The sequence below is a fragment of the Melospiza melodia genome, chromosome 4 (genome assembly GCF_035770615.1).
Source record: "Melospiza melodia melodia isolate bMelMel2 chromosome 4, bMelMel2.pri, whole genome shotgun sequence".
In the NCBI taxonomy this organism is placed as follows: domain Eukaryota; kingdom Metazoa; phylum Chordata; class Aves; order Passeriformes; family Passerellidae; genus Melospiza; species Melospiza melodia.
This window is the reverse complement of record NC_086197.1, coordinates 91,272,162-91,296,736: the sequence shown is the minus strand read 5'-3', so window position 1 is coordinate 91,296,736 and position 24,575 is coordinate 91,272,162. Positions and strand designations below refer to the sequence as shown.

General features: G+C 41.0%; 1 protein-coding gene across 2 annotated transcripts in view; it reads right to left on the bottom strand.

Annotated features, from left to right (window-relative positions):
* RELN (reelin) overlaps positions 1–24,575 on the bottom strand; it is a 283,671-nt gene that overhangs the window by 18,581 nt on the left and 240,515 nt on the right. For both annotated transcript variants that reach the window (XM_063155547.1, XM_063155546.1), the window contains exons 42-54: positions 22,389–22,609; positions 21,183–21,330; positions 17,612–17,870; positions 16,142–16,391; positions 13,718–13,886; positions 11,017–11,157; positions 9,103–9,280; positions 7,244–7,437; positions 5,913–6,169; positions 4,343–4,497; positions 3,316–3,530; positions 2,855–3,032; positions 1,632–1,807 (exon numbers count right to left, since the gene is read on the bottom strand). In XM_063155547.1, coding sequence (XP_063011617.1) covers positions 1,632–1,807; positions 2,855–3,032; positions 3,316–3,530; positions 4,343–4,497; positions 5,913–6,169; positions 7,244–7,437; positions 9,103–9,280; positions 11,017–11,157; positions 13,718–13,886; positions 16,142–16,391; positions 17,612–17,870; positions 21,183–21,330; positions 22,389–22,609 — 2,541 coding nt within the window. The remainder of the gene's footprint in view (positions 1–1,631; positions 1,808–2,854; positions 3,033–3,315; positions 3,531–4,342; positions 4,498–5,912; positions 6,170–7,243; positions 7,438–9,102; positions 9,281–11,016; positions 11,158–13,717; positions 13,887–16,141; positions 16,392–17,611; positions 17,871–21,182; positions 21,331–22,388; positions 22,610–24,575) is intronic.

The window sequence follows — 24,575 nt, the reverse complement described above, 5'->3', positions numbered from 1 at the left end:
TATGTCATGTCCTTAGCCTGTCTAAACTGACAGAGTTCCATTGCTCTCCATAACTCATCCTTTCCAACAGCATAGAAAGGGAATGGATCTTGTATGGCCAACCAGGAGAGAACAACCAGCAGAACTGCTCTGAACTCAGTGAGAGACACAGCTGGTGCCTCCAGCAGTGATGCCCTGGTGACTGGTGCCTCTTTGCAGGACAGAAGTCGCTGATTCCAGGACATTTCTGGACAAAAGGATCTGCTGCTTCACCTGGACTTGTCAGACCCTTTCCACTGTGCTGGGGTGAGCCTTGTTCTCTGTGACTCATCTGAAAGCATCAGCACCTTGAGAATCATAGCCCCAGCACCCTGGGAACCATAATCTCCTCAGTGTCTATTTTGTTACGGTGAGGGTCCTCGGGGTCTCTGACTGTAGCTGTCTGGATAGCAAAGTCTTGCTAAGTCCACCTGTCTGGGTCCCTCAGGCAGGCTCCCAGCCACAGGCAATCTTAGCAAGCAGCTCAGCTCCTAAGTGAGATCAGCTCTTTGGTGAGTTCAGCTCTTAGTGATTTCAGCCCTTTGCTTGCTAAGTGCCTTGGCAGACACAGGAGAGAGAGGAGAAGGCTGTATGAGGTTCCACACAGGTGTTTTTATTGGCAGCTTCCACAAAGGGTGACAGTGACAGCTCTTCTGCAGAACAGCACAGAAATGGGGGTTTATGTAGGGTATAGGGGTTTTGGGAAACATTCTAATAGTAAGGGTGGAGGTGAAAGTGACTTATTGTCTTGCAGAGAGATAACAAGGGTCTGAAGGCAGAAGAGGGGCTTCTTAGGTCCAGTCATCATGACTAGGCATTTCCTATCTTAGGCAACTTGTTGGAATTCAGGACATCCCTCTGGCTGTCCTGAATTGCCAAGACCCCTGCCAGGGGGCTCAGAGACCCTGGCACAGAGCCCAGGTTTTGAATATGACCCAGGGAGCAAATTACCAACCTTATATGAAGATCTGCAAGCCACGACAGTTTAAGTAGAATGATAGTGAATTTATCACAGGGTGAAAAATAGAATTTTGGGATTTTTAGAATGGGGGTTCAGGGGACAAGATGGAGGAATCTGGGTGTGTCCAGCCTTTCTCCTTTTTCTCCTTGGCCTCCATCTTCTGCTGTGATGTTGGCACTTTTAGGTTGATTTAGAGTAGAGGCTCACTGTCTAACATAGGTGATAGGTATTGGAAAATAATTGTAAATAATCTACAGATAGTTTTTAGTATAAAAAGATAACACCACCCTGGGGGCAGGCAGAGTGCCTCTGACTGTCCTGCTGAGCAGACCTCAGGCAGGACAGGAGAAAGAATTTTAAAGATAAGATAAATAAACAACCTTGAGACTGAGAAATGAAGAGCTCTGACTCCTTCTTCAACCTCCAGGCTGGGAAAAGAGACTTTCTCACTTATCTCAGGGTCACTCTGACCAGCAGAGATCCCAAGAGCAACTGACCACCAGGGAGGCCCTGTGGCTGCTACAAGTGTCTCCTCAGGTGGTGCTGCTCCTGTGGTGGCCCAGGAATTCCCTGAGCTACCAGGTGTGCTGCCTGCTGCTTTGCCAGGGTATGACACAGCTCCCCGTGACAATGACACAGAGCCATGACCTACTTTGCCCCACGCAGGTCCAGATCCTGAGTGACAGCCTGCCTCACAGTTGCACCTCCAAAGTACAGGGTTGTGTCTTCTGCCAGAATTCCACACTCAGTACAGGTGTTTCCACCTTCTAAGGACATCCACAAATCTGGTTTAATTTCCTCATTGTCAAAGCGCTCTTTCAGGAAGGTCTGTAAGTAAGGAATTTAACATGAAGCACAGGTAAGTAAGATTTTAAGTCTTTTTAACAACCACAGCTGGAACTGACCTAAACATGTTTGAAGGGCTCAAGAACGCTAAATTTTTCTCTGGGTGACTGAGCATAATCACTTCTGGCTGAATATTTAGCCACTTGGACTGAATTGGCTAAATTTGAAAATATATTAGGGTTGGATTTTAACATACTCAGGAGGTAATGAAGCAAATTAAAACTGGCATGTGCAAATGAATGAATATGTTGGGTTTGTGTGGCAAGGTTCTGATGGCAGAGGGGAACAGTAGGGGACTTCTGAATGCATGGGAGAAAAAATATTCTATATCTTTCCTCAGAAAAACCAGAGACCCTGGCATTAAGGAGTTAGCAGTAAAACTCCCCTAAAATTGCTACCATTTTATCCCAAGTGTCCTTAATATGATGGATACCTTACTAATTAAAAATTGCAAACAGACAATGATATTTGTTCGTGTAATTAGTATTTCAGAGTAAAAACAGAAGGTTATAATAATTCAAATTACATGACAACTGACAAGTTAGTTGGTTATTTTTAACTTTTAAATTAGCAATATCTAACTAGAGTCCACTTGATTGTTAGTGGGTAACATGAGTAAGAGCCAAACAGCCATGTAAATTAATTTTCTAATTTTTTGTCATTTTCCTTTATTCCTTACTTCAGTAAGCTCTCTCACAGTAAAGACAATCTATTTTGTTCAAATACAACCACACGTGCTTTAGGGTGATTTTCATCCTATAATGATGATTAAAAGATGAACAATGAACTTTATCACAGCTTTTTCAGGCTAAGTGTTATTTTCAAACATACAACAACAAACCCATTATTGAATAATGCAGTAATAGTTTTGTTAAAAAACTGATGGAAGGGCTGAAAATTCATTCAACTGTCTTCAGGCTGACAGGAATCAAAGCTAAATTTCCAGTGAGATCAATCTCTCCTCTCTTTCCTTCCCAGTCAAACATATGCCAAAGTTATTTCTTTTAAAAAAACATGCAATAAAATTACCTTCAGTGTCTGGGTCAGGTAGCAGTTTGGACCCGAATACCCAGGATCACAGATGCATTGCTCATTCAGGCAGTCTCCATGACCTCTACAGTTTTCCAGACAACCAGGGCCCAGATAGAAATTATCAATGGCCCACTGCATATCTGAGTATTTCTGGTAGAACCGAAACCTCACAGGACTAGATATAAAGGAATGAAGAGAACCAGACAAAGGCATAAACCGACTTTGCTCAATTGAAAAAAGGAGATTAAACACAATATAATCATGACTGTACTATCTTCTGAGCTTCCACAAGTAGTGGAAATACCTATTGAAATGGATTTTTTAGATATCCCTAATGTAATGAACATGAACGCTGCTATTTGCAATTTCCTAGAAAGAAAATGAATAGGCAGATGTCCTATTGTGTTTCCAGGGTGGTACTCAATCCAAGACAAAATGAGTAACAAATTCATACTTACTTGCCCACAAGGCTTTCAGGCAGTGTGTAAGTTACTCTTTTCCATCCTTTTGTGGGAAAGAAGACAGATGGCTGTGAGACACTCCCAGAACATTTTGGATCGGCTGGTAAGCACTGAGGTACTAAGTAACTCCAACTAACACCAAAGTCAGTGGAGTACTGCACATGGACCTGATTTTGTGCAAGTTTTTCTGAGGGTTTACATCCAACAGAAACCTAATAAAGAAGAGATCATCAGTAATTAAGAATTACTTGTGGTGGGGAGTTTAAAAATGTGTTTGAACCTGAAAACAGACTGCAGAATTTTGCTTGAAATGATGGCAGCAACAGTGCCTGTATGGTACCAGTCACCTGCAGATCTCTTTGATATTCTCAAGACTGAGAACAGACACCATATTGTGAATTTTGTTTTTTTTCTAGACAGTTCACATTTCTGAATTTCCAGATTTTGACACTCGTGCCTTAGACCCCAGTGCCATAAAACAAATAAAGTTAATATCTCCTCCCACACAACATGAGATTTGAATATTTCAGGGAAGCCCAAAGGTCTCCCATTTTAGGGAGACCATGTTTATGGATGGATGTGCAGAGGGTTCTTGAAATTTCCATGTATTTCTGGGTTGTTTCCTTAGTTTAGGTAAATGGGTGTACAAAGGCCAGTTTGGATGCAGGTTTGATATGAGTGCATGACAGCCCAGGAGCAGAGTGAACTACTGTGGAACTGCTTTTCCCTCACTAGCAGGTGTAACAAAATAGGCACCTGGTAGATGTGCAATATCCTTATTACATGATGTCCATAGAAATGCAGTGCTGGAAGAGAAGAATGTGCCACCTCTGAGAAAAGCCTGTGGTACTAAAGCTGACCAACACAGAGTAAGTGAGAAAAATAAGGATGGCCTAATAACAACATTTTTCCCAGCAGGGAATTGCTCCTGTGTATACCTATACAGCATCCTTCCTCCTGAAAGATCTACTTAGACCTGGAACAAAATGTGGTTTTGAGTAAGTTTACTGCAGACAGATTTTACCTTGAACTGCATAATCCAGCCTTCTGTAGGAGTCAGGTCGTGGGTGACTGCATAGACCTCTCTGCCATCGTGGCTCCCACAGATCATGACACCATCAGGAGAATCACAAAATCTCTCAATTGAGCAATCATCATGGAATAACCAGTGTTCATTCACTTGAAAATAAATGGCAAGGTCAGTTATATACAGTGACAATACAAGTTAAACAGGGAGTAGTGTTAACCACAAAAGGTGATTCACAGCTTTATTTTTCAGCCTACATGAGAATTATTTATATTGCTCCTGAGAATGTCGGTACCCCGTTGTTCCCATGTAAATATGTATTACATCTATCACATTTATTGCTGAAAGCACTCTTTACTTGAGTAAGTAAGTAAGTAAGCTTACAGCTTACTTGCTGAAAGCTTACTAATGAGCTTGCTCACTTAGACAAGCATTACAGCATTTTTTTTTTAATATTAAAGAAGTAAGGATCTGAGACTTACTTAAAATATGAACTTCTATTGCACTGAACATTTTGGGAGAGCCTTTTAATGGGTGTTGCCTACATGCCTGCACAAAGTGCTTAACAGACTGGTAATTGTTAAGCCTTATAAACATACAAAAATGCATCTTCTACAAAATTTAGTTGTAGGGGAATAGAATATAGGCAAATAAAGGTAATATAGAATGTAATCTTACCCCCTAAAGAGTTGTAGCTGGGTTAATTATTAAAGATTAGGAGCAGGCCTGATTTTAACAGGCCACACCTGTAGCCAATAAGAAGAGTGTTATAAAAGAGTGGATTGGTTGGCTGAGGGAAGAACTGGAGTCAGTTGGCTAATGTGAGGACAAGGAAGAGTTAGTGTTTGGAGGAGATGCCTACAAGAAACATCAAGGAGGTACAAAAATCTAGCAATATGGAATTCTTGCAATGTAATGACAATAGACCTCTTACACTATAACAACATTTAGTTGTAAAATGTAACTTAAATTGCTTAAAGAAAATTTTAAAAAGTTAGCAAATAGGGAACAGACACTCATGATAAGAAATTTGCTTAGAATAACCTGTCACTTTTAAATTACTTTTTTTTCCTTTAAAATAAAGGAAATAGAAAGGAAGCCTTCTAAATAAATTCACACAGTAAAAAAGCTGCGTTACATCTTTTCATTTTGCTTTTTGCAAACAAAAATCAAAAGACAGGGCCTCTACAGCAACGGAATTGTCTTATTCATTGGCTGAGAAGGAGTTGGAATCACATCCTTCCTACCAATCAGCTGGTGACATGGACGGGCAGAAGCCAATACTGCTGCCCCTCAAGCTGTACTTTACAACCAAACTGGGGACATCAGACTTATCCTCTGCATAGCATGACTGGCCTCCGCCACAAACACTTTAGAAATCCAACAACTTCCCACTGCCTCCCAAACTCCTACACTACCCCTACTAGGCCTCATTTCAGCCACAGCCGGGAAATCCGCTCAACACAGTCGCCATCACAGCGACACAGAGAGTCCGAGGCTCAGCCAGCCCTGCGCATCACTGCACTGGCTCCTTGCTCCCTAGCGGGGACTCAGGTGGGAGTTTTACCCGTGGTTTTGTCCTGCAGGGCCACGTCGAAGGCGGTGCTGCCGGCGGGCCCCGCGTCGGCCGGGGCGCGCTCGTGCTGCGGCAGCGGGGCGCTGCTGAAGGTGTCCAGCATCACCGTGCGCTGGTCGGCCGAGCCCGAGATCAGCACGTTGTCGATGGCCCAGTCGTTCTGGTCCAGCCCGTCGTGCTTGGGCTGCCACCAGCGGAAGCGGGTCCCGATGGTTTTGGCATCGTAGGGAAGGAGGATGTTCACAAAGCTGGAATAAAAGCTGGGGATTAGCTGTAGGAAAGCTGTGGGAGGAGGACACTTTGCTATGCTCTGTGCTAGATGCTTTGACCAAGTCCATTCCTGATGTTTTCTGGAATACATGGAATTTGGGAAATAAGAAAAAGATCGGTCTAGCCTAGCTTCCTCTAGGAGACATTTCTGAAACAAAAAACTTTCTGATCACTCCAAATGTCATCCCTGGGACAGGGGCTCAGAGAGAGGTGGAAAAGGTCAACACCCAACTGTGGCATGGTTTGAACAACCTCGCTTCAGGTGTCCTTATGGGACTGAATGCAATGGTCTGGACCAGCAGAGTACGGCCATAAGGCCTTTATTAAGGAAAGTGTTAAGAAGGAGAGTGTGCAAGTGAAATAAAGATTGCTTTTTTCAACCTGGAGCAATTCAGACGATAGCAAAATTTTATCTGTTCAATTGCAACAGTAGAAAATAGTACACTGAAATCTCATGTCCAATTAAAGTGCTTGAATAAAATAACAAATAATGGGTCTGTCACATCCCCGTTTTCTGTGAATCTTTTAAATTAGTCAGTGAGAAAATGGTCAGATCACATATATGCATGATTTGAATCTCACAAACATCTGAAAGCAGGGCTTGAGTGTATCCATCCTTTTGATGGATAACTGCAGAATTGCAGTTTCTTCTAGCCACAACATTTTGTAACTAACTTATAACAATCAGTGATTTTATGATCTTGCCAATAAAGAAATAGATTGCAAAGGTTAGTAGCTTTAAGAACAAAATGGACACCACTACAGTAGCTAATAATTTATCTTCTGCAACCATTTACAAATCTACCAGACTGCTACAGGCTCCTAGGTATTCTTGTATTTCTGGCCTAGCAGCTGAATAAATGCTGATGCTTTCAATACATGCACCAAGGCCAATAATAAACACCTCTAGGACTGTACAAGCTGAATTTGTACATCCCAACCTGACATCCAAACCGCAGCACTAACAGATCCCAAAGGTTCTGGTGAAACATTCAAGACTACCTGACTTTAGCAGAGAAATTTACACAGGCAGAAAGAAGGTATCTACAAACCCAGGCTTGCTGAATTGATCATAGAAAATTTCCATTAGGAGGCTCCAGGTGATTCCACCATTCACAGAATACTCCAGCAGCACTCCTTGGTTGCGGTTATTTGGAGTTATCAGACATCCATACATGAAATAAAACTGGATGAATTCTGCACTGGTGAGGTTCAAATCCACTGTAACTAACATACGGCTGCAGCCCTTAAAAGCAATGAAAAAATATGTTGGTTTGTGTTGTCTGGCAAAACTTATGTTCATAGAAAGTGTTAGACTATGCAGTCACTATTAATGTGGATTCATGCTGCAAAAATTTTAAGGTTGTACAAAATTTTATTAATTATTCCAAAGGTAAAGCTACAACAGAACAATATGTATATATATGTTTTCCCTGAAGACATAATTTCAGTCATGTTTCATCTTAAAAATTTCTGTCATGTATCTATATATGTTGCTACTTGTACCTTCAGTTTTACAACATTAATTTATTCACCTTTCCTCTTAATAAAAAAGCTGCAGTAATCCATGCCTCCATTGTAAATCATGAAGTTTTCCATAAAGAATTAATGAATTACTGATCATGTGCTAATGACTCAACTCACGCAAACCATCAAATGGCAAAGCAATTTTAGTATGTGTGTTTTCCACAATACCTTATATATTTCACATTCCTTAGTCTGTTAGTTGGTGTCTACTTAGTCCTACTGTAATGAAGTGGAAATGTAATGCTTTTGTTAGTTTATTTTAGAAAACTTTCGTCAGTTTAATTTAGTTATAAATTTGACAGAAGAGATCTACAGACGTAAATTTTATGTGTTTCTAAAATACTAAATCATCATTTTTATAATCCTGAGGTTACACGTTAGCAAACTACAGTTCAGCAGCAGTCAGGGTTATACACCTACATATGTAGCTAACCTAGGAAATTTTACTGTGAACTGACTCTGAAAACTCCACCTGTGGGGCATTTGAAAGATGAGGCTACACATGGATGCAACGTGCTTTAGGGTGACCCTGCTTGGGCAGGAAAGCTGCACTAGATTACCCAACACGGCCCCTTCCAACCCAGCCCATTCTGTGTTTCTGTGGCTCTGTATTGTCATGGACCATGTGCAAGTCATACAAGTGCAAATAGCTTGTTATTAATTTACCTCTGCGGTCTGATTAGAAGCCACACCAAACTCTGGTCTGAAAGTTTTTGTAGGGGGATAGAATATAAGTAAAGGCGGTATAGAAAGTAATCTTACCCCCTAAAGAGTTGCAGCTGGGCTAAATATTAAAGATTAGGAGCAGGCCTGACTTTAACAGGCCACAGCTGTAGCTAATAATAAGAAGAGGGTTATAAAATAATGGATTGGTTGGTTGAGGGGAATTGGAGTCAGTTGGCTGCTGAGAGAAGAAGAAAGAGTCAGTGCTTGGAGGAGATGCCTACGAGAAACATCAAGGAGGTTTAAAACTCTTGGAGACAACAATATGAAACCTTTGCAATATAATGACAGCAAGTTTAAAGTGCTATGAGGAGAGTCTTAAGAGGAAAATTAAAAGTCTACATATTTATACTGTTCTTTAACCTACCAGCTCCACTTTCAAAGGCCCCTATACAGGACTCACAGACACTATATCTCAATCTCCTGGCTGCAGCATATCAAGGAGCATGGTGTCAGCTTTCCTGGAGTGTTTCTGGCTGACCCTAGCCTGTAGGACCTGTTTGACTTCCACCTTCAGCCAAAGGATTAATTAAAAGGATTAAATTTTTAAAAATATTTTATGTGTCTGATACATTATGCTGTTATTTTTTAAATGCTCTGCTATTTAACTTTTAAGATCAGTCCCACTTATAGTGTGAGATGGAGCGAGCTGGACACGCACCCCGCTGAAGTGCAGAGCCATCCCCGAGGCCACGGCCCCGCAGACGGTGCTGAGCTTGCCCCCGTTCACGGTCAGCCAGTTCTGGGCCGAGGGCGAGCGGTTGAAGTTGTCCTTCAGCTGTGTGGGAAGGGGGGTCTCTGGCTCGTCGCAGTACAGCCCACCCCAGTGTTCATCACAGCTGCAAAGAGAAAAACAAATGCACAGATCAGCTGGCAAAGGCTCTGCGTGTTATTAAGGTACCATCTCATTCTGCAGAGGGGCATCGTTGACTAGTGCACAACTGGTGTGTGGGGGTTTCAAACATCTGGCGTTTTGTAGCTAATGTGAAACAAAAATGACTTTTTTGAAGGCTTGGTATTGTGAATAATTCAAGCTTCTATTACAGGATCCATTCCCAAACATAGTAAAAGCAGTGAAATACATTGTGCTTGGATAAATAAACCAAGAGAATGTGCCAAGCCTAAAAATGTCCTGCTAATGTTAAGGTTCAAGTCTCTGTAAAATTTTAGTATATGGATGCTTTCTTATCTTTATATAGTTCTCCTTTTTTTTTTTTTTCTCTGAAAAACATTCTTATAATGTGTCAAAGACTGAATAACAGCTTGGAACTGTGTTCTGCTACAATGAGATTTCACCAGGGATATTGTGTCTTGGTACCTCAGTGTTGTCAGGATAGAGGAGAACACAATAATATGTCTATTCTGCAGTGAAATATATTTCTAAGAAATACAGTCACAGTGCAATTATACAACCATTCTCCCATTTCTGCTGCCATTTGTGGCTGGAAAAGAAGCAATACATCCATCTGGAAGGTATTTCTCTGTTGCCAAGACAGGCAAATCTGGGGGTTTTTGTTTGCTAGCTTTGCAGGACTCTGTGTGGATTGTTATGCAAACAGTTTGAGGATCAAGCCAGTCTGCCTCTCCTGGCAAACCCTACCATGAAGCAGAGTCAACAGACCATCAAGATAACACCAGTCAAAAAGCAAAATTTGGCCTTACATCCTGCTTAGTGGATATGTCCCAACTCCAGCCCACGTTCTCTGCAACCTGCACCAGGTTAAGAGCACAGGGACATGGTGTGAAATCCCTTGGGAATAAGGAGTCAATCCTTAATTGTTCTGCAGTTATATCTAATCATCTCAAATGGAATAAATTAAGCTCAGAACCAATGCTAATTTGTATTAATAGAGATGTTATGGTGTATGCTTGGGCTTGTGTCTTTTTTTTTTTAAATGTGAAATGAGAGCATTGGTTGAGTTTACATTAACAATATAAAAGAAGAAGTGATTCTCTTTCTAACTTGTGCTGATGTAAGTGATAAAACAGACACCATTATTTTGGTTTAATTATCGTTGTAATTAGCTCCATAGAATTACCCACTCCAAAAAGCTCAGGGACAAATTTGGTAGCATCCATAAAACCAATATGGAAAATCAATAGATGGAGGATAAAGGACTTCCTTAGTCTAAGCAGAGGATAGGTCATTGTGCATCTATTCACATGAAGTGACTTTTATGTGGAGGAAGGGTTTTTTCCTATCCACTTGCTCCAGGACTGTATGTCCCTAGAGGGCTATGCAAATTCAAGGGGTACCCTCTCCCTACCTGGTGGGAGGGGAATTGATGCAGCAGAGGCAAGGGCAGAGGTGGTGCACTACCACTGAGGAAAGGACTGTCTGCTTTGGCCATGGAGCATGGACAGTCAGAGGTCTGGCAGGGCCAACCCCTGCAGTTCCCCTTCTGCTTGTTACTTCCATTCCCATGCGGACACAGTGCCCTGCTCGGTTTTAAGAGCAAAATCCACCTTCCTTTGTAAAATTATATCACAGTTTTTCCTGAAAATTCATCAGAATGACAGAGAGAGAAGTGAAATGCTGCAGCCCCGGGCAGGACAGGGAAGAGATGGCACTCACACACAGTTGTCTTGTGTGCATTTCCCATGGCCACTGCACATGTCTATGCAGCCGTCCCCGATGTAGACATTATCGATCGCCCACGTTTGCTGCTTGTCGAAAGGAGCAGGCTGGTGCCAGCGGAAACGAGTAGCTTGAGACCTTGGAGAGAAAGAAAAACAGAATTCTGTATTTTCTAGCTGAGGTAATCTTTATTTTGATTGAAAGGAAATGTCAGTCTTGAGGTTAGCCTGCTCTTGGGAGATTTGTTGGATACCCAGGGCTGGTTTCTGACAATGACAACATCCCTCCAAGAAAAGGGTGCCCAGATTTTGAGAACAGAACAAAGCATGGGTGCTTGGTACCAGCTGAGAGGGCGGGAGGCAGGAAATGGATCACTGGTGAAAGCAAAGCAAGCAGGCCAAAGGTGCAGTGGAGGGGAGGTAGGAAGAAGGGGGTGCTCCCAGTTGGAAGCTCAGGCCAGTCATAACCATGTCCCAGCACAGATACAAACCTGAGGGACCGCTAGGAGCTGGATCAAGCCAGAATAATCCAAAGCCTCCAAGTTTCATCCTGAGCCAGTCAATAAGTCCAAGGCAACAAATTTACTTTTGTTGCCTTTACTTTGTCACTGGCTTTTTCTCAGTGAATTCTCCCAACCACACTTAGGTTAAGAGCAGTTCTAGGGAGTGGGTTTGGGGACAGGTGAGAGGGCCCATGCAGTGCTTGCAACATGACCCTGGCTCTGCAGTTTCTTCCCTCCTCTCCACCCAGGGCTTGGCTGAAAATGTCAAGAAATTATCTGCAGCATGATCCTGGCTCTACTCAGTAAGTTATATTCATTTTGTTGATTAAAATGGGCTTAACTCCCTATATGTGAATTAAGTGTCTCAGCTCCCAAGATAGATGATGAAAATCTTTCCAAAACAGCCAGGGACACCAAATAGTTATTCAGCTCATGCGGCTGTAGACTGAGTCAAGGGCCATGAGTAGATGAATTTCTGGAACTATGAATTCAAGCTAATCCCTGTTTTGTGGTACAGCACTAGATGGCAGCATTGAACTTTTTGTAGTCTGTTTTCTTTTGAATCTCAAAGAGAAATCAAAATTATTATAAACACACATATAAAAAACCAAAAAAGCCCACCAAAAAAAAAAACCCACCCAACCCCCCCCCCAAAACTATTCAGTGTAAAAAAGGATGTCATATGATAAGGTCATTATTCTCCCATGAATTATTTCTTTATGAAAATGTTGCATGAGCTGAACAAATAACTTGTTTATCCAAAGAGAAAACTACTGCTCCGAGCTCAGCTCAGCTGTTCACCAAGCAGCATTTTAAAAATAAGCATAAAAATTGTGAGTAAGTACTTTCAGAATAAAGACAAGCACCTCTGTCTTACACTGCATGCTTTGGCTGGGCACATCACTATCAATTCATGGAGCTGATGCTCCTGTGGGAAGACTTTGTATTTGCATTTGCATTTTAAAATCAGGTCCAAGTTAAAAGTGAGTGTCCATTGCATTTAGAGGCCAGAGGTGAGGTAGCACTCTGGAGTACAGGAGCCCTAGGAGGCTGCACAGACATGGGCGGTGAGCACCAGGCCAAGCTATTGACTACACAGCCTGCATGTGCCTAAAACATACAGGCATAAACAACTGGAGGCACACACCTGCTATGACAGAGCTTGAAATAATAAAGCAGCATAAAAATTATATTGCATCTAGACTAAAAGGCCTATTAGCTACACTGTTCTTATCTTAAAGCTCAACGCCTCTCTTGCTTGTGAGATAAGGTTGCAATAACCGCTCTCACGGAATGCCTGTCTTAATAACTTTGGGAAATTATATTACTTGAGCCAAAAAATACAATTATGGGATTGGACAGAAATACAATTTTTGCCTCAGTAGGGCATCAGACTTCTTGTGACACATACTGCTCAAGAAACCCTTCAGTCTTAAAATCACAGTTATTTATAAACTTGAGTTTATCTCAGGTGGTAGGTTCCTTTCAGGTCCAAATTCAATTGGTTTGGAACATCAATCCTAGGCCTGATTTTTCCCATTCAACCCCAGAAAGGCTACTCTGAACACAAATTTACAGTCTTTACACAAGAACTGACAGGGTAATGGATTTTTTACAGATGATATTTAGCAAAGCCACACAAAAGAGGAAGCACAGAAAATTAATGCTGGGAAGGAGTCCTAAAAAAGTGCTATTACTTGATGTAACTGTACAGAAGATAGGGAAGAGTCCAGATGCCCCAAATGATTAGTAACAGAACACGGACTTTTTCATTACTAATGTCAAAACATGCGGCAACTGTATAGGCATTTTCAGTACAATTGCTAAAATATAAAGGTCTCTGTTTCCAAACCTGTATGTGCCTTTGATGGCATCTTTCATGACAACAATCTCAAGGCTCTACCTGTGCTTTGATACTTCTGAGCCAGCAGTTAGCTCAGCCTAAGTCTATGTGAGGAGACAAGGCTCAGCAGGAGGAGCAAAGCTGTGGAGTCACTGAGAGCCTGCTGCCCTTGCCACCTGTGTTTGCAATTCCTATAGGACAGAGCTTCTCTTACTTATACTGATTTGTTGCTATTTACATGGAACAAACAAAAAGGACATGTTACAATTACTTGAACTCCATAATGCATTATGACATTATAAATACCTAGTTATGCTTTTAGATTTATTCTGCAGAAATCCAGAGGGAGTTACCTGGTATAGGGAGGCAGAGGCAAAGTAACCCGGGTCCACTTGTTGAAAGTGTCTGAAATGAGAATCCTCTGGAGATGGTACTTGTTGCATTCCACATTAGTGGGAAGACAGTCTTTCAAAATTGGGTGCCAGGTCAGCCCAAGGTCCACAGAATATTCCAGTTCAATAGCTAAGGGTGGAGAGGTCGTTAGTTATTTAATTTAGAGACTTATATCCATAGGCCTATAATAATGTGCAAGCCCCAGACAGTATCACAAGTCTGAACTGACAAAATAACCACCCAGAACTTTTCAAACCCTTGTGTCAGAAGCACAAAGCTACCTCCCCTGATGGCAGTACAGGAGGGTGTGTTACACGTTGCTGAGCAGGTATAGCTCAGGTGGGGTCTGCAGCACATCTCCACATCTGCCACCTAACTCAAGGCACCACAGATGAAAAGAGAGAGCCAATATTAAGTTGCCAGGATTAAGTCAAGACAATGTCTTTAGCTGCAGCATGCAAAAAAATGGTGTGGCAGCACCATGACCACCAAACTTAGTTTTTTGGGCTTGAAGAGTGAGATTCAGCTGGATGTGATTGCTGTGTAAAGCAGAGCAACATTCCAATTCAAAGTTTTGTCTCTGTCACAAGATGGCTTCGTCAGCCTTCCACCCTTCCTGCAGACCAGCTCATTTAATTATTCAGCAGAATTTTAATTTGAGTTTGTTAGTCAGTGAGCTTGTTTCCATTCAAACACAGTCTAGCCACATTAAACTAATGTATTCATTTCTCAGTGAAAATCAGCAATTTCATTGTTTTGATGTTTATGGCTTATAAGCTTTTATTACAAAAATTAAAGGTTAGTCAAGCTCACTAAATACTTCAAGTCAAACTTTCATGCAGCCATGAAAATGTAAATAATAAAAGGTGCAGAGCTGGTACTTGAAGTAAATGTTCCAGCTGCCAGGTACTCTGGCTGAGCTGGCTGCATAAAACATGGAGCGTGGTTGCAGTGATAGGGGTGATAAATCTGTGATCTTTTGATTACTAACAGACTCATTTCTTCTACCCTCATGCACAGGGAATGACCCTTAATCACCCAATCAGTCCTACTTGATGTTTCAGCACAAAGGACAGTGCTATAGAAATGCAAGGACAAGTAGATACAAACAAGGGTAAGTGAGTTTTTAGTGTTAAATTTCCCTCACCAAAAGAAATGCTTTTCTCATCATGACTGGAAGCATGATTAGGTAGTGTCCTGCCTAATTTAGTATGAAGTTAAGATAAGGGCTGTAGACAAAAAAACAAACAAAGCCCCCCCAACAAAATAAGGATCTGTTTCTTTGCCAGTATATAGCTCAGTTCACCAAAATGCATCTAAACTTAGCTGAGATGATCTCAGGATACTGCAGTATTCTTAATAACAAAAGTAAGAAAAATTTTGAAGCATGTAAGTAGCTTCAGATTAGCAAAATCAGAGAAGCTAAATCTGGGTCTTCATGTAAAATCTTTTTCCATTTTTATACAGAATTGTAGAGGAAAATTCAGCAACCCACATTTACTAACACATATCACATGATGCACTGTATTGTATTGTTGTCCTCATTAAAAACATCTATACCTTGAAACCCTACTCTAAGAGGATGTGTAAAACAAGCATTAAAAAAGCTTGTTTTTAAGAAAAACCTATTTCTCATGTGCCTTAAAATTCACATAGTTTTTAATTTCCATGTGATATGTATTTGATGTGATGAGTACAGAACATGTTTTTATTCATTTATATATATATGTATATATGTGTATATACACATATAAAAGCTGTGTGCACTCAATAGACACCATATGAAAAGACGAAGCTCGGTAATTAAAAATTGCATCATTATGTATACATAAACAGATGTATACACATGTGCATGGTATGTATGCACACATTTGTACATGGAAATATATAGGTCTATACATATTTCATATGGACAATATAAATTTTTGCAGTTGATGCTGCTTTAGCAAGTGTCAGACATACGTTGGTAAAAATGATTTCTTAGATATATGGGTACAAGTGAGATCAGAACTGAGACTACACTGAAAATGCAAAATCACAAAGCAAGAAACATATGCTGGAACACCCAGCTGCTTATTATTACAGCACCACCCCAAGCAGTGGACATTATCTCCTAAATGGATTTTTTGAGTAAGGCAGCTGTTAGTCTTTTTCTGAGATTGATTGAACTGCAACTTAGATGCTCACAGGGAATGATTTACTTCAGTTTATCTTAGGCTTCAGATGCCTGGAACTAAAAAGCTGATGTTACCATTTCTAACAGAAACACGCAGCTTTCTTTTGTTTCTCACTTCTTGTTACGATGAATAATGCAACCAGAAAACAAGTGAACTTTCCCTGCGGTGGAGGAAGAGGAATGGCAGGGATTACTACGAAGCCATTACCGTAACAGGAATCTGTGACAGAGCAGGAAGCTGCAAAATCTATTTGCAAGAAAGAGTCTTCGTTGACCACGATGTCGGTGGTGACGACGTAGCGGGTGCTGGCCTTCTCGATGAACACCAGCGCGTCGCCCGCGGAGCCGCACACCGGCATCTTCGTCCCGCCGGGGTGCAGCAGCCACTTCCTGCTGTCCAGGGTGGTGAAATCATCTTCCAGTACTGTGTTGCCAGAGATGTTCCCTCCTATAAGAATCTGAAACATTAGGAAAGAAACTTTTCTTGAAAAGGAGGAATGTCTAGGAGTCTTCACAAGCATGCAAGTGACGTAGCAACCTGAGGGAGGAAGAGATGTACCAGACTATGCGTATTTATTCGGCTCGTCCAAAACTGACAGCATCGCTGAGTAGAGAATTTAGGCCTTGGGAAAGGAGAGTATCTCTTTCCTGTAAAGGAAAGAGACTGGCTTAGCTGTACAAATGTAAAATTCAGGGAGGTGAGCTCCAATCTCAGTGAAGTAAAACTGCTCACAAAAAAAGTGTTAGTAGAAACAAAATGATTGCACTTTCCCAGTGACTGTTCTGCTCTTCTGTTATCTGGTGCACTGCTATCAGATTGTGTCTGCTGATAGAAGTGGGGAAATAGCCTCTATTTTGTCACTGACTATAAAACATCATTGTTTTACTCTTCAAAAGCAAGCAAGGTAGAATTATTTTTCATTTGTTATTCTGAATTCAGTTTCTGATTGTTCTGAACAAATATAACTACATTCAATGAAGATATCAAAAAAATGAGTGTTTTTAACTTCTAAACATAGGGATGGAAAGTAAAATGTTGTAACCACAACATTAAAATGGCTGGTTAGGTTTTTCCTAACAATCTGAACTTACTTCTTAAAAAAAAGTAATAAATATTAAAGCAAATTGTACTTGGACAACCCAATGGCACTACTTAGTGCATAATAATTTTAGAGATAAATCATTTGGGATTTATACCAAATCATACAAAGTAATATATTAATCTTTATAGCAGAAAATCCCAAATATTAAACTTTATTTTCCTAAAATTGATATTGATATTCACAAGATTGATAGTTTTCTATAGGCTTTTTCTATTACATAATACCAAGCCAATTACATATTTGGATACATTTTAAATGAAGGTTTTTGAAGTCTGAAATCAGACTTGCGTTCTGTGTTGTAAGGCCTCCTGCAATGTGAACCTGAGGCCCTACACACACGTAAAATACTTTCCTAGAATTAAAATTCTAGGAAATTCATGGGGCAATCAGCGCTCCATGAAAACGGTGCATTAAAATCATGAGTTCATCAAACAGCAATTGTGCTCTAAATATCTTCCTACTAAGCATTTTTGCTTGCTCCAGCGAAACGACACATGCCAGAAAAAGGGAAACATTAGGGCTGAATCCAGTCTAAGACCGTGTTAAAAGAAGGAACACCCACAGGGGTTGCTCACCTGGTCGATGACCCAGGGGCTGTAGAAATGCCCATTCTCGGAGGGCTGCCACCAGCGCAGCCGGGTGGAGCTGGAGCGAGCCTTCAGGGGAACCTCCAGGGCAATGTAGCGTCCCACGTTGCTGGAGTTGCTGAAGAGGAACTCCTGCAGAAGGCTCCACGTGAGGCCCCCGTTGAGTGAGTACTGCAGCAGCACAGGCTGGCTCCTGGGGTCAGGCACCCCCTTGCCACATCCCAGTCTCATGAAGAACTGCACAAATCTAACAGGAAAAATCTTGCCACTTACCAGAAAGATCTATTTTCAGACAACATCCTACACAGGGAACCAGAAAGCCTTGGAGTTTGTCTACTGACTAGCCCTGTGTTTTCTAGCTCTATTTAAGAGCCATCTTTAGGAGATCTTATGATTTCCTTTCCAAAGCTTCTAGAATATAACTAGACAGACAGGTGGTATGACAAAAATTCATTTTGCCTGTGTGGTAGTTTGCCAGGCATAAGAGGCTGAACAAAGCTGGTCATTTATGTTTTCAGCTTTTGTCTGCACAGCAGATGGTGTTGCAAGTATCAGAAACATAATCCTGGGTGAAATTTTTATCCCTGTATCCCATGAGTACAGATTTTAGTGGCAGAAAAGCAACTGTGCTCTAAGTAGATCATAATTTGCTACGAATTTGCTGAAATGCTTAAATTCAAAATAAGCATCCCAGTTTTCCATTGGCATAAACCAGAGAAAATCTGGACGGGAGAACAAAGCACATTTCACTTTCAGGGATCATTTTGTCCATTTTGTCAGCCTGGGAAATTTGTCTAAATTACAGCGTTTAAATGTGCTGGCTTCCCTGAAGCCAGCCCCAGCCACCCAGGGACAGCAGTGCTTTCATCCCCCAGTTAATTGGCTTCTCCAAAGCTGCACAATGGACTTGTATCAAACTGCGAAATCCCTCCCGTCAGCCGAGGCTCACAAATAGCTCCACTGTGCTCTTGGAGTGGGGGGAGCCATGCTGTAATGATATTTACTTACTGGACTTGCAGGGATATCACAAGTGTTAATTCATGTTTGCACAGCTTTTGCACGGCTTTGGAGTGTTTTATCTGTACTAATTATTATTGCCGTAGTGCTGCCTGGCTCACGGTTAAATAAAATGGCGCAAAAGAAGTTTTATATCAAAAATCTTGTTCTGGTTTGTTCTGCAGGTAGATCTGCTGGGAGTGGAGGCTGCAGAGATGCTGGGCAGACAAAGCTCCAATAAAATGCCAGACTTACAAGTCAATTAATTCTAGTCCTCACTGCGACTCACAGTTTCTCTTGCTACTAGATAGAGCTGCTTTTGCTATAGATTATATCCACCTCCATGTCCCAGACATAACATATTGCTTGTGCTGTAAAGGAGCACTGGGTACCCTCATGGATCAACATATCAAATGTAATGGATTTGCTTCACTGCTGGCAAGTCTTTCTGCCTTCTCAGATTTACTCCAACACTGGCCACATAATTCAAAGGAAATAAACCCAGGTGACCTTGTCTCTGTGGCATCTGATTTCTTTGCATTGCTGTTCTTACATCTCAGATTTTACTAATGTAGTAATAACCCACCCAAATATAAGTAAAAATGTCTAACAGATTAAAAAATAATTTTAAATATCTCTCTTCTTATCCCAAAGATATTTTGAAAAGGCTATGCATATATGGAAAAGCAAAATGTTTTTCTGCAAATCTACTAACACTCAAATGTGTGGATTTTCTTCTAGTAATTCAGAATTTAAAGGGATTTAATCAGCTGTGATACCTAAAATATTCTCTTCTTACTGATGTGGTTCAGTTTCAGCTACCACTATCACCATGATGGTGCTACACTGTCCCTGTGTTAAATTCTTTAAGGCACAGATGTGATGGCAGTGGATTGCAGAGACCACTTGATTTCAATGCCCAGGTGCTGAGTGTTGCTTGCAGCACTGACAGACACAGCTGCTTGCCTGTGCTTTTCAGGGGATGTCCTCATAAAGAAAAGGGAAGTTTTAATGTGACATCTGAGTCTAGCACCCTTAAAAAATAGTTGTTCTCATCACTCCTGGCATAAATTGAAACCTCTCCCCAAGTCCTGTGCAGAACTTGGCACATCTGTGTCACAGCAAGACCTGTTGTGCTTTGCAGGTGGTGGACAAAGTGTCTGCAAATGTAGAAAATCCCACTGTAATTACTTTAGGTGGCAAAGGAGCAGCTCCCAGAAATGCCACTGCAGTGTGCCTTGCTGTTCAGAAGAGAACATACAGTTATTGCTTGATAACTGTTATTTTTCATAACCATAAATACAAGAAATTGAGTGTTCAGCTATGTTTTCCTAAGACAGAAGTAATTTATCTCCATGTAACACCTTGAGGTCAATATTTGCAAATCCAGCTACAGACCATCATGGAAAAGAGATAAATAAATTAAGGTTCTTTGAACATGAGCAATAAGGAAAACATAATTTAGTTAAATTATGAAGTGACTTACAAGACTTTTAGTATCTTTTGTTAAACAATCTCTAACTTCAGTCATCTAGGAATCAATGCTGAGTGCTGGGGTTTGTTTTTATCAAACTCTGAAAAATGTTTGCTGTGAGAAATCTTACAAATTACAAGGGTCCTTAATATTACACATCAATGAGGTGTAGCTAAGTGCTGATCTAAAAACTACAATGGTTAGATATTAGGCCTTTCTACTGACCACGAGTCTTTACAATGAAACCATTATTTAAATCTTCAATACCAATGCTGACAGGTAAAAAGCAGATAAAATGCCTGTTAAAATGTTTCCCACAGAACATAAGAAAGGAGTAGGGTGTTTATAAGAGATCAATGAAAAAAAGTCTTGGAGAAAATGCAGTCTCCCCAAAGTAATAATACAAGAATATCAGCTAAAATACAGAACAAATAGAAAACAATGCCTATTTGTTAGCATGCTCACAATTGGGATGGTGTTTAATTCATATTAGTGTAATTTTTTTTAATGTGGCTTGCTTAGCATGTCTTACTCATCACATGTCTCCTCTGCAGGCTGTAAAGATACACCATAAACTGTAAATGCACTAAAATATTTAGTTTTCAATAGCTGGTGACAGCTTGATGGGAATTTCTCAGTGAATTATTGGAAACAAATGTGCACAATAAGAAAAAAAACAAGCTTCAGAAATGAAAGAATTATGAGATGACAAATGTAAGAATTATACTTTCAGCAGATACTCCTGTTTCAGCAATGGTTCATAATACACCAGACTGTAAGAAAAGCAGAGCATTTCTCATGTTATGGATTTAGGAAACAGAAGCTTGCATGAACTACTGAAAGTGTTGCATCAGTTTCCAGACTTCTTATTTAAGGGGAAAAAAAGAGCAACATTTAAATGGTTAATTCAATTAAAGTTCAATTTCAATTGAATTTATCATGGTGGCAGTGGTGAAAATGGAACATTTGCTAGTGTGAGGACCACAGAATATGTCATCTTGCTTTTGCTAGAGAAATATCACATATGCATCATTCTTCAGTATAGCATTTCCTCAATGAAATCCTGAAAGAACTTTTGAAAGGTGTTACCTGGCTTGTGACAAATCTAGGTCTCGAGTCATCAGCATACGTAAACCTTCCTCGTTAAAGAAAAGGTTGTTTCCTCCAGACATGATACCACATTTCCTTGATGGCTTTCCACCACTCACAAGGAGGAATCTATCCGACTCCAGCTGACCTGAATACACAGTGAATACATATTTATGATTTACTCTGAAGTGCTCCTGCTGCAAGAGTGCTACTTCCAGAGGAAGAGACATAAATTAAAAATCCCACGCTGACTGAGAAATATTCAGTGTTTCCAATGCCATGTATTCTAGAAAGCTGACACAAACCAAAGCAAAATAAACAAAATAAACCCAGAACTGTGAGATCTGGGACCTTTGTTTCCAGTTATTCACAAGGTTTTCCACCTTTCATCTTTTATCTTAAGGTAACAACAACGTACTTGGGTCTATAAAGAAACTTTGGGTTCGAAGTGGTAGCATGCAAGCAAGGGCTGGAAAAATTGAAAATGAACAGCTGTGAAGGGATGAGTTTGGTTCACAGGTGCTGCTTTATGAAAACATGCTCCTCTTGCCGTGCTTGCTAGTGGGGGAAGCCTCAGAGGGGTTTCAGAGTTGTGTGCAGGGATGCTGTGTGCACCCAGGCATGCGTGAGGCTTGGAGCTCCCCTCTGCCTTCCCTCTCTTGGGGTCTGCTGTGGCTGCTGAGCACTGGCTCCCATTCCTGAGACACTTGGTCTGCTCTGAAACCATGATTGCTGTAGTAGAGGGGGTCAGATTTCCCTTGTAGTGAGAAATGACACGAACTTAAAGCCCTCTGCTGTCTGCCTCACTTGCAAATGCTCTGTCTGTGCTACCATCAAAACTACCATCAAAACATTACTTATTTCCAAGATTATTTTCTACATGTAGAGTTTCAGGAAGTTCTATTTCAATGAAGATTTTGTAATCCAAAATTGACAACATTACTTAGTAGAGAATTTAGAGTATCTCTTTCCTGTAAAGGAGAGAGAGAATGAAGATTTTGTAATCCAAATTACATCGTCAGGCATTCACAAACCACACTTGCAAAATGGCATCTGAACTACCTGGTTCATGGGAACACCCCCATGGCACAAATTCTAACCAGAAGCACGCAGGGGTGAGCAAGGCTTTGCTGTTTAACCCCTTGAACCCTGGGTTGCACTGAGATGGACAGGTAGCATTCAGATGCCCTCTCCCAAGAGAGATACCTTCAAAGTCATCCTTGAGGAAGTCGGCGTTCCTGGTGCTGATTTTGCAGGTGGGCCCCGAGTAGCCGGGGTCGCAGATGCAGCGGGTGCCGTTGACGCAGCTGCCGTGCCCGTTGCACATCTCCTCACACTGGGGACCAATGTACACGTTGTCAATGGCCCAGGTCACAGGCTGGGACCCAGCAGGGTAAAACCCTTGGTACCACCTGAACCTCGCCAGCCTGAAAATGGCATAAAGTGTACTTATTTTAAATTATAGTTCCATCTTTTTTTTGGTATTTCATACGTATATTCACATATACATTCACATATATATTCACACATATATTTATATATATAAAAATATATATTTCTATATGTATATATAACATTCTATTCACATATATAATATTCTTTCTGTCAGAACTGGCTTGATAAACAGGTTAATTCTAGAAACTGACTGCTAGATCTAATTCCTTCAGTACCTCATGCATCTTTATGTTGACGTTCAACCCAAGTACTGACAGGAATAAAAATAACACTATTCATTAGCTGTAATCTCAAAACTGAATGACAGGCATGATTTTCAAAATTTAAAATCCAGCTACTTTTAACTCCATCATTCATGGGGAAGATGAATGGCCGTGGTCTGGTGGATTCCCTTCTGCTTTGGTGTACAGTGTGTGGGTCAGACCCAGCCACTTTCACCCTCTCCTGGAGAGTGAGATTCTAATTCATGCTTCCACTGTGCCCCCAGGGAGACCACCTGTAGGGGTGGAGTGGGAGGATCTCACCCTCAATTACCCAGAAAGAAAACATGATCTGTCATGTCACCAGGTATTCAGCTTGCTTTCGGGCAGCTTAATCTTAAACCAGGCTGATCTTGCAAGTTGTTAATTTAAACTATGTTCTCCTATGGGTGCTGTCCTGTCATTTTTAATTCATCTCCTAAGTGCTACTTGCATCAATGCTGCATATAAAAAGGAACCAACTGGGGAAGGAGGGAAAACAAATTGAGATGAGGAAAATACTTGAGAGACTAATTTTATTCCCATTTGAGAAAACGTTTTAAGGGAGGAAGGAAACCAGAAGACTGAGAAGGGAGAAGCACTTAATTGCCTTGCGTGTTTAATGTGTCTTGTTAAAGACATCTAAATTCAGCAGGCAAATCAATTCCATAGGTAATTGTAGCTGACAAATTATTTTCCTTGATTTGCTAAAAAGAAATTTTTGTGAAGGGATTTAGGTAACAACCAATAATTGATGGGTGGGGACATTACTAAGTGTCACAAGAAAGATGCCCAAGAACCAGAATTCTGCTGGAAGTCAAAATCATTGACTTTAGTGTGCCCTAAGGGGAGGGACACAAGTGTGAGGCTGGAGGTGCTGTAAGCTCCTCTTGAGAGTAAACCTCTGCCCCACAGGCTGGATTTTTTTCCTGAGACAAGCCAGCTCCTCCTCTCAGGGGCCCTCCTGGCAAGGGCGAACCATGACTTGTGTCTGGAGCAGAGAGTGAGCCACTGCTTATCTGGGCTTTCTTCTCTGGCTCAACAGGCCCTGGACCTTTCCTTCAGGACATAACTGGAAATACTAATTATTACTGACAGCTGTCTGCTGAGAACATATATTCATTTCTAAAATTACCTATGTAGTGGAAATAACTTAAAATGTCTTCATCCTCAGTTAAAATATAACCACTTGGCACTTGGGGGACGGAAAGGCTGGGGGATTTTTTTAGAATTACACAATGAGAAAGGTTTGGATTTTTTTCTTGTTATTCCAGTAGATTCTGGTGGAGAAATCCCCCTTCAGCCCTCTGGCCCAGTGATTTAATGCACAGAATGTAAATTACTCTGCACTGCTGGGCTTGGCTGGCTGTCAGCCATGGCCTCCTGGCCTGGTGTGTTGGGGAAGGAATAGGAAGGAAGGAAGGTAGGAAAACAGGATAGAAGTACTCAGGAACAGGGGACTAAATCAAAATCCTGGAAGGTTTAAATGAGTTAGGAGTCTGCACAGTCAAAATTTTTATTTGGAGGAATGCATTGATGGTTGGCTAAAGGGCAAAATAATTCTTCTGCACAAAACCAGGAAGTACAAGTGAGCTGCTGAAAGAGATGGTTACCTATTGCATGCTTGAAATGTTAACTGTCATAAACCAGAAAACTCAGGTTTAAAATTTAAACATTTCCTTAAATTATTAAACAATCA